The sequence below is a fragment of the Anoplophora glabripennis genome, unplaced genomic scaffold (assembly GCF_000390285.2).
Source record: "Anoplophora glabripennis isolate ALB-LARVAE unplaced genomic scaffold, Agla_2.0 scaffold543, whole genome shotgun sequence".
Lineage (NCBI taxonomy): Eukaryota > Metazoa > Arthropoda > Insecta > Coleoptera > Cerambycidae > Anoplophora > Anoplophora glabripennis.
The window spans coordinates 317,477-326,953 of NW_019416617.1; the positions used below are offsets into that span (position 1 = coordinate 317,477).

The 9,477-nt window shown below is 33.2% G+C and overlaps 2 protein-coding genes across 2 annotated transcripts in view; one reads left to right on the plus strand and one right to left on the minus strand.

Annotated features, from left to right (window-relative positions):
• Positions 1-6,586: 6,586 nt before the first annotated feature.
• LOC108914426 lies at positions 6,587-7,534 on the plus strand. Its single transcript, XM_018720241.1, has 2 exons — positions 6,587-6,789; positions 7,209-7,534. The coding sequence occupies exons 1-2, from the start codon at positions 6,607-6,609 to the stop codon at positions 7,419-7,421; spliced, it is 396 nt and encodes a 131-aa protein (XP_018575757.1). The 5' UTR covers positions 6,587-6,606; the 3' UTR covers positions 7,422-7,534.
• Positions 7,535-8,725: 1,191 nt separating this feature from the next.
• Positions 8,726-9,477, minus strand: part of LOC108914413 (platelet-derived growth factor subunit A) — a 1,518-nt gene continuing 766 nt past the window's right edge. The window contains exons 3-4 of the mRNA XM_018720226.1: positions 9,136-9,273; positions 8,726-9,022 (exon numbers count right to left, since the gene is read on the minus strand). Of these exons, the coding sequence (XP_018575742.1) occupies positions 8,828-9,022; positions 9,136-9,273 (333 nt within the window). The 3' untranslated portion in view covers positions 8,726-8,827. The remainder of the gene's footprint in view (positions 9,023-9,135; positions 9,274-9,477) is intronic.

The following is a 9,477-nucleotide window of genomic DNA, read 5'->3' on the forward strand; positions in this document are numbered from 1 at the left end:
ACTTTGTCCTTTACATAAGTGGTAATGTAGTACTCAGATTGCTTTATACAGTGTTCCTCACGATAAGTGGCATATTAAACGTTTCAGAGAAACCAAATGTGATAGACTTTTTTACTTTTTTTGCCTCTAGTTTTTTTTTGAGTAAAGATAGGTATAGGCATTCCTTCGTAGAAAAAAAAGTAGATAAAATTTCCTTCGAATCAAGAGGTTGTAAAGTATTTTTGGATGAAAATTTACTGATATACTCAAACTTAGCCAATTTTTCGATTTTCGTTGCGTTTACTTCTCATTTTTTGCAAAAAAGGAAGGAAATAAGACGTTCGAGGATTTTCATCATATGACTTGTTCGAAGGGTCATTAAAAATGAAAAAACCGTGGGGTGCTATTAAATTAAAGGGTTGAAATTGAAGACAGGGGTAAAAAAGCTCTTTACCTATACCTATCTTTACTAAAAAAACTAGAGGCAAAAAAGTAAAAAAAAATCAAAAAATCTAATTTTTTCCTTTTTTTCAAATTGTTTATTAACGATTCTTTGCATAAAATGTACCTTTTAAATTTTTTAAATAAGCTATTTCGATGGGAAATTCAATTCTCTAAATGATTTTTTCCTATGAACTATTGCGAAATTTTGCTAAAAGGGGTGCATTTTTACCCCTATCTCCAATTTCCACCTTCTAATTTAATAGCACTCCACGGTTTTTTCATCTAAAATGACCATTTGAACGATTCATGTAATAATATATCTTAGTCCTTTTTAAAATCCTATATTCAATAGCCTATTCAGTATTCTACAAGTATTAAGTATTTGCTCGATAAGAAAAATGCAAAATAATTATTCTAATGAAGATATTTAATTAAATAATAGTGACTAGATTTTTGTTCCCGGTTGCATTGTAAAAAGCTTTGTAACAAATTTTCTACAAGTACGGAATAGCCATAAACGTCATTTCCGATTGTGCGTCCGTTAAATTAGAGTAGGATCTTGAAACACAAACCGCATTTTGTTATTTTACTATCAGTAGGAGGACAATGATGTGGTATTGACCTGTGCGAACTTGTTCAATTGTTTTACTTGTTTAACTTACATAGCAAACATAAGTTACAAGCATTTTAAAAATTATACATTATAATTTCATATTTCAATCAAAGTAACCTGATAAATAAAAATGATGGTTGCTATAGAGCTTGTAGAACACCCTTATATCTACTGAACATTGAAAAAACTATCTTGAAAAACTCAACGATTGGAAATTCGAATTTGGTTGTTTGAAGTTTTGGCGAATGCGCCAGTTTTTGGATACGCGACATAAGTCTGGTCCTTTTTAAATTCACACAAGAGTAACAATCATTCGCCTATCTTTGAGGCTCCTAAAAATGTTTAAGTTGCGCCGAATTGAATTCTGCGATATTAAATATGATGCCCTTCGAATTTATTATCTTTTTAAAAATGAAGCAGCTCAGTAAAAATATTTTAAATAAGAGAAAAACTGATTACGGGGGAATATATCTTTATAAAATTACTAGGTGGTTCTTGCTTTGTTAGATTTCATCGATGAAGTTAGGTTAGGTTAGGTTGTCAATCTAAAATAACATTCTAAACATTTACAGGTTGCTTCCAATTTGTCAAATTTTAAATATGTATAACAAGATAGAAACGTATGTTGTAGGTACATCTTTATGAATTAATTTATTCACATTAGGTTTATAATAATTAAACATAGTTGGATATTGTCATTCATCTGATTTTTACAGCATATGACATACTTGAAATTTTGTGGCTAATCTTCGAGCACTGGAACCAGGATCCTCTTCCAAGGAGTATAAAATTTCTGGTTCTGTTTGAAAACATGCTCAAGAGTTAATTCATTAAATTCACTCAGTACTTTTAACGTAGGTATTCACAAAGTACATTAAAAAAAATAGGAAGCAACGGGAGCCACTATTAGTTTGTCTAATTGTAAATAAAAATTTCGCTCTGAAAAAAAAAACATGACAACGTTTTGATTGGTTATTCCTTTAATGACCTACGTATTCTCAGTCCGTATATTTCTTACGTCATACTTTTACTCGCCTACGTTCATCGGCAACAAAAATGATGTGATGACGTGGGTGTTTAGAGATAATAGAAGACGCAGTTTGGCTTGCTCTACGCAGGTTGATCAAGCAAATGCAAGTATTAACAGTCGTTAACTACAGCGAATGATACTGTTGCGTTGTGTGCTTTCTTCAGTATATTTTACAAAACAAACATACAAAATAAGAAAACAAAACGGAAAACCTTGATCTTGACTTACCTGTTTATTAAAGTCTGGATTGACAATCTAAGTGATGAGCGTTGCGTGACAATTTCTTATCTCTCATGAAGGGAATTATCAAAGCGTTTTTACGTTTAAAGGAGGAAATGTTTCCGTTTCTATTCACGGTTCATTCATGTTAGGCAGGAAACCGTTTTTATCTGCAGCTATGTTTGGCTTAAGTTTATTTATTTCAAATATTTTCGTGTAGATGAATAACTGCGAATGTGTTTATGCGTGATCTAATTCGTCACTATTTTGATGTGTTGAAGTGAAATAAATAATGAAACAGAGAAAACATCAGCAGATTCTCAGTTGGGAAATATATTATTGAATTCCTTGGTTAATACTAGGTAGAGTTTATTAAATACGGTGTTTAAAACTTACCGTTTTCGAGATAATCAGTTGTTTTTGAAAAAAATCACGATTTGAGCTTTCTTTTCAAACCGTAGAATTAGAAACCTGCGGTTTTCACAGTTCGTTTTGGCATAATTACTCTATCTTGTCATCTGAGAGCAAAACGTGTACGTTGTTCAGACTCGGAAATACTGAAACCTACATTTAATAATCTTACGAGTTGAAAAACTTTTTTTATCAAATGGAATGACCCATATTAATTGTTATGGATGAATGCAAAATTGAATGTCCTTTCGACTGATATAAGGTTGTCCATATCTACCTTTTGCAATTTTCTAGAAAAATCAGGTTCTGTTCTAAAGTCTAAAAAAGTAGCTATGGTAACAGTGTCAAGAAGGCCTTGTAAAACTACTTTTCTCTTACATTTTATCAGGCCTAAGACTGACAGTGTCAATATTTACTGGCATGTTTAAAAAGTGATTTGACAAACAAAAGTAAACCACTAACAACAAATAAAACAAAACACAAAACGAAACCAACTCAAACTCGGAACACACAAGGACAAGAATACTTAGACCGCTGATTTACCCGCTGCTCGAAGTGTCCTCCATTTTGATTAATATACAAACGAAATCGGTTTTTAAAAGATTGTTCAAAATTGGTCAGCATGTCTTGAAATTAGGGTTTCTGGTCGAGACTTCTCGAATTCCCGGGAAATCTAGCCTTACTCGAGACGAGAAAAAAGTGTCGAGAAATCGAGAAATTTAAAAATCACGCGCGTCTTAAGTTCTTGACAGGAATTCGTTAAGTTCATGCGTTCAATTCATTTCTCGACAAATAACTGAGCGGTTAAAGTGGTTTCTCGACTAGCTCATGATTTATTTATTTTAAGTTTTTAAGGCTTTAGTTTACGCTGACGATTCTTATTTTTTTAATGTACCTTGTTATAAGTCTGTGTAGAAATTTTATTATAAGCAGATACCTACCTAATGTTGATGTTGATTCTTAAAATATTTAGTTCCTGTTCCTTTAGTTGATTATTTTATTTTTGTTTTGTTAATTAAAAGATTGTGATTATAAGTGATAAATTAATAGGAAGATCGCTTCTGTATCTTTAAATTAAATCTTGTTTTTTTTTTAAGATTTCTACGGTTAAATTCCTTATTTACTATTAGTTTAATTAAAAGAGTGCATGATTAATGATTATTAATAATTATTGGAAGAAAGCTACGATTCAAAAACATTGAAATAAACATAAGTATAATGAAAGTGTTTAATAAAAAAACAAGTTAACGGTTTTTAAGAAGAAAATACTCAAAGTGTAATTTAGTTTTGTTAGTAGAAGTAGAAACATAATACGAGTATAAGTAATTGATAAAAATACTGAATAAATAATAAATGTTAATGATGATTGTTAAGTATAATAGCATGTTTATATTTCTCATTGCAATACCAACATTATGACTTTTTTACGTTTTAGAAATTTCTCGAGAATTCGAGAATTCCCGGGAACTCTTAGTCGAGAATTCTCGAGTCCCGAGAAAAAAAGTAGGCCGAGAAATCAGAAACCCTACTTGAAATGCTACTGAAATGCGCTGCCACATATCTTCCGCGGTAGTTGGTGGTGTAATGTAAACTTTGCTTTTTATAAATCCCCATAAAAAGAAGTCGCAACTTGTCATATCTGGACACCTTGAAGGCCAACTCACTGGTCCCCCACGCCCAATTCATCTGTTGGGAAAAGTTTCGTGTAAAAACTAACGAATTATCGGTATTGTGAGGTGGAGCACCATCATGTTGCATCCACATTCTTTGAAGTGTAGCTAAAGGAATGTCACCTAACAAATCTTCTAGAGTGTTTGTTAAAAAGTTTATATAAACTGCTCCAGTTAGGTGCTGGTCAAAAAAGAACGGTCCAATGACATGGGTTCCCAAAATTGCTCCTCACACTTTCAAAGACCATCGTTGACTATGAGTTTTCCGGAATTGGTGAGGATTTACTGTGTCATAATAATGGCAATTATGACTATTACCGAAATAATTTTTATGAAAAGTAGCCTCATCGGAGAACACGATCCGTTTAAAAAAAATCATCATCTTGATTTAACATCTCTGACAAAATTCCAGTCTCCGCTGAAAGTCTACTTTTAGTAACTCTTGATGTAATTGGATGCGATAAGGATGTGCTGTGCTTTTGTAAAATCCTATGTATCGACGTTGTACTAATACAATTGCAAGGCCTTCTTGACGCTTTTACATAGCTACTTTTTCGGACTAACTATAGAAAAGAACCTGATTTTTCTGGAAATCTGTTAAAGGACAAGTCGAAAGGGTATTCAATTTTGCATTGGCCCATCTCAATTAATATGGGTCAACTCGTAAGATTATTAAATGTAGGTCTCAGTATTTCCAAGTCTGAATAAGGTACACGCTTTGCTCGCAGATGACAAGATGATTATACTAAAACGAACTGTGAAAAGAGAGCTGGAACGTGATTTTTTTCAAAAACAACTGATTATCTCGAAAACGGTAAGTATTAAACACCATGTACATTTAATAAACTCTACCCAATATTAACCAAGGAATTCAAAAATTCAATAATATAGGTTATTGTAGCACCCACGCGAAATGGAACACCCTGTAAAGATAAAAATATTTCCTTCACATAGCCTACATGATTCCAGGCAACTTTTATTAAAATCATTTTATATAAATTGTACAGTTGCAGAGTTACAGTTACAGAAGAATCCCTTTTACCTGTATATCGAAAATATGGTACCGCAAGACCTACACAAAGAGATAGTAACAGATTTTTTTTTAAATATTCAAATGGTAAAACATATAACCAATTAATAGGAATTCACACATCTAGGAAAATGCCAAAACAAGTTGCTGCGTTGAAGGATGGTCACGAATATACCGGACATTGTTAACATAGAACTTCAGCTACACTATTAATACTATATTAATAAATTCAGCAGCTGATATTACAACTTTAAAAATGCATGGTGTGTAGAAATCTTCAACGGTAGCTGAAGGCTACATTGAGGATTCCATAACTCGTAAATCAGATGTTAACAAAAAAAATTCTCTACTACAAGTACAGCAAGTTCTGGAAGCGATTATTTAAATAATTCAACCATTTTGGAGGATTCAGTAGTTCATAAACCATGTATTAGTGAAAACACTTCAATCTACATAGACGAAGTAAATGATTCAAAACAAACAGGACAAGGGATATCGCTTACAGGCTGTTCTAATTTAACTATAAATGTTTACAATAAATAAAATTAGTTTCGATAAGAACAAATTTTAATTTTTAATTTAGCGGCAGTTAAAATTATTCTAATGCCTTGGCAGTGAATGTAACAATTAAGTGCCTAAGAGCTGTCACTAAAACTATGCCTTTACTGTAGATCGGCGAAAAAAGTAAGTTTCCCATCTGTTTGCTGGGCAACGAACTAAAATACTGGAATACAGTATTTTGAGGTTTGAAAATGGGCCTACGTAAATGGTTAATAACATTTTTTCCCCGCTACATGCGCCGCTCGTACATTTTAATGTATTCTATAACATGTTTTTACACAATTGTAAAAAAATTGGGGATTATGGACAATTACTCCTTACTTAGTACAAAACATTATTCTGTGGCGACGGCGCCCTAAATTATTCCAGTCGAAACGACCATTGATTGAATAATACAATGGCTAATATTACTATTATTCTCGAAACTGATTGATATCGGGACTGGCGCGAATTCCGAAAAGTAGATATAATGCATTTTTACGAAAACCCGCGCCCAGAAGCGATGGTCTCAATTAGAAACCAGTCTTTACGTCTGACGTCCGTGGATTCCCCTAATCGCCAGCCGCGGTAGATCAAGCCTCGCATAAAAAGGCGCCTGCCTGGCCGACCACTTACCACAATCGGTCAAGTCGAAGACAAGTGAAGTACCATGCAGGCCGTCCAAGTAGCCCTTCTACTGCTGTTCGCCGTTGGTGTCCTAGAGTGCGCTAACGAGAGGAAGGCTTTCCAGCGGCATATAGCTAACGTGAATTTGTATCCCTGTGGTGATCCCCAGCCGAGGGTGTTCGAAGCCGATAAGCTCATATCGAAGGACATTTACGCAGAAGGGACCGTAAGTTATTTTCAGTAGTCTAACTGTGGCACACCTGTCAGTTTTAAAATTCAAGATATCCTCTACGCTGGCAAAGTGAAGCAGAATGTGCTTTTTCGTCAAATTAATATGAAATATTATTATTCTCAACTTTTTTTTACGATGTAACCACGTCTGTGTTGCACTTAAATTTCAAACTCCGCGGTGTTTTACATATAAACCCATCTCTACACTCTACTACAAAGTAAATGTCTGTGGTGCCATCTATCATCATTCTGTCGTACTGCATTTGTTTGCTCGAGTGAATTCTTTGAATATCACTCCTGACTGCATGTTGCGCCATCTATGTAATGGGTTAAAAATTAAATACATTGTTCATTCTTGTGTTAGTAGTATTAGCACTAATAAGGCAAAAATATTAATTTTTGTTCACTTTTCAGATCAACCCAGCAGTCACAGTTCTGCACAGGTGTTTCAATGCCGGATGTTGTAAAAAGAATACAGAGAGATGCGCGCCGGCCCATATGGAGGAAGTGACAGTGACGTTTTCCGTTCTCCACAAGTATCTCAAATTCGTCGACGTCCAATTGACTAATCACACGCGATGTACCTGTTCGAACACGTATAACGAAATTGACAACGCTATATCATAAAAAGAAATAATAGCCTTGCTATTAATCTATATCGATCTGTGATACGTTTTTTATTTTCCGTTATTCCGTTGTTTGGTATTTATTTCATGTAGAATTAAACGAATTTGTTTTTACATTGTATTATTTATTTATCAGTTTTACCCCAATTGAAATCTCTTTCCTTTCTCTATATTGTGTCAATATATTTCCTTTAACCTGTGGATGAGGCTCATAACTGTATTCAAAATTTCGCGCTCTAACATCATGACTATAGCCATGTCAAGAATGAAACAGGTAGGCAACCAGTAAAACATAATACATATACCAATATGGTTGACGATGACGAGTGACAGCCAGACATCTATTATATATTTTGTGGCCAGGCAGACATAATTAACAGCAGGGTGAGGTGGTGAAGGTGTCTCAGTATATACTAAGTATATGCCCTGTGGTTTATTTTTTGTTATCTTAAAAGCCCTTGGAGATACCTTATATACAGGGTGTTTCAGAAAACATGGGCCAACGTTCGAGGGTAGATTCTTAAACTAAAAACAAGATTATTTTTTCATATCAACATGGGTCCGATTTCGCTTCGTTCCTTAGCTACAGGGTGTCAAAGTTTTAAAATAAAATAGGTTTTTTCCAAAAATCTAGATTTCCACTTGAGGGAATTAAATGAAATTTGGACAACTAACTATTTACAACTGAATACACATTCCTAGGTATTATTATGTAGAACAAAAACTAGTTATTGTTATTTTTTTATTTATTAAACGGCACGCTGAAGAAAATATATAATAAAAGCTTGTATATCACAAATACAGGATTCTTTAATGTTGTGAAAACCTTTCCAAAAGGTAGAAGCGAGTCTTCTATGTATACTTATTTCCAGAAACTGTGCAGAGTTACAGCCCTTTAAAAGAGGTTTTATTTTCCACAATTAGAGAAACAAAGGAGAATGTAATTTACGATGTTACTGTATCTTATTACTGTTATTTTATTTTTCATTGTTGTTCGATTGAAAATTTACAATTGAAAAATGGCATTTAAAAATTCGTCTCCTTAGAAACTATTCTGTCTCTTGCATTTCAATAAAATGTTCCAGTATTAATAATAAAGCTATAATTCTCTAAATTGATAATTTACTAATTTTAAAATTATATACATATTTATTATGGCCAGTATCTTATATTTTAATACGCTTTTCTTATTAATTAATTTCAAATTTTACGCAAATTTTCCACTAATGCGTTTTATAACTTCGAAAATTTCTGCCCCTTGGAGAGGGTTGAAATAAGCATACCTAGTTATTTTTTGCTGCAATTTTTTTATTTGATAAAAATATACATATCAGATATTTATTTTAAAACTATTACTCACTTTACATAGGACCAACATAAAATAAAAGATGTTATTTTCTATCATTATCAGTGAAGAGATGAACAACTGCAGGATGTATGATTCACCAAATTCACTTTGAGATATTTGAGGTTGTAGGATGGCCTAAGAAGGGCAAATGTCACCGTAACTTCTTCTATTTCCTGTGGCTTGCATCTCATTGTACTGTTTTCGCAGCAACCAGTAGAATCACACCTGTGCAAAACCGTAAATGGTGGTATAATCTGAAACCCAAAAAAGTCGCCAACTAGGAAAATTAACCCCTAATGAAGTAAAATGATATGTATAAAAGTTTTTGTAAGTTTATGGAAAAATGCCGCTATTGAAAATAATTTACCTTCAAATCCGACTCCGAGTTAATTTCTTCGGGTATAAGTGCTATCGACTCGAGCACCCTAGGTTGCGGAGTGCCACAGGGATGTTGTTTTATTAAGGCCAAGTGTTTCCTGAATGATATTAGATTGTTATCGGTACACTGTAATACACCAAAAAAGAATGTCAGTAAAAATATCACTTTGATGGATTGCATCTTTTTAAGTAGACTGATGGAGTCTCATCAGCACCTTCTATATATAAGCAATCACTTATCAAAGTTTATTAACTTATCCAATAAGTAAAATTCGCTGCATTATCAATATAATAAACTATATATATATATATCTGATTGATATCGGGACTG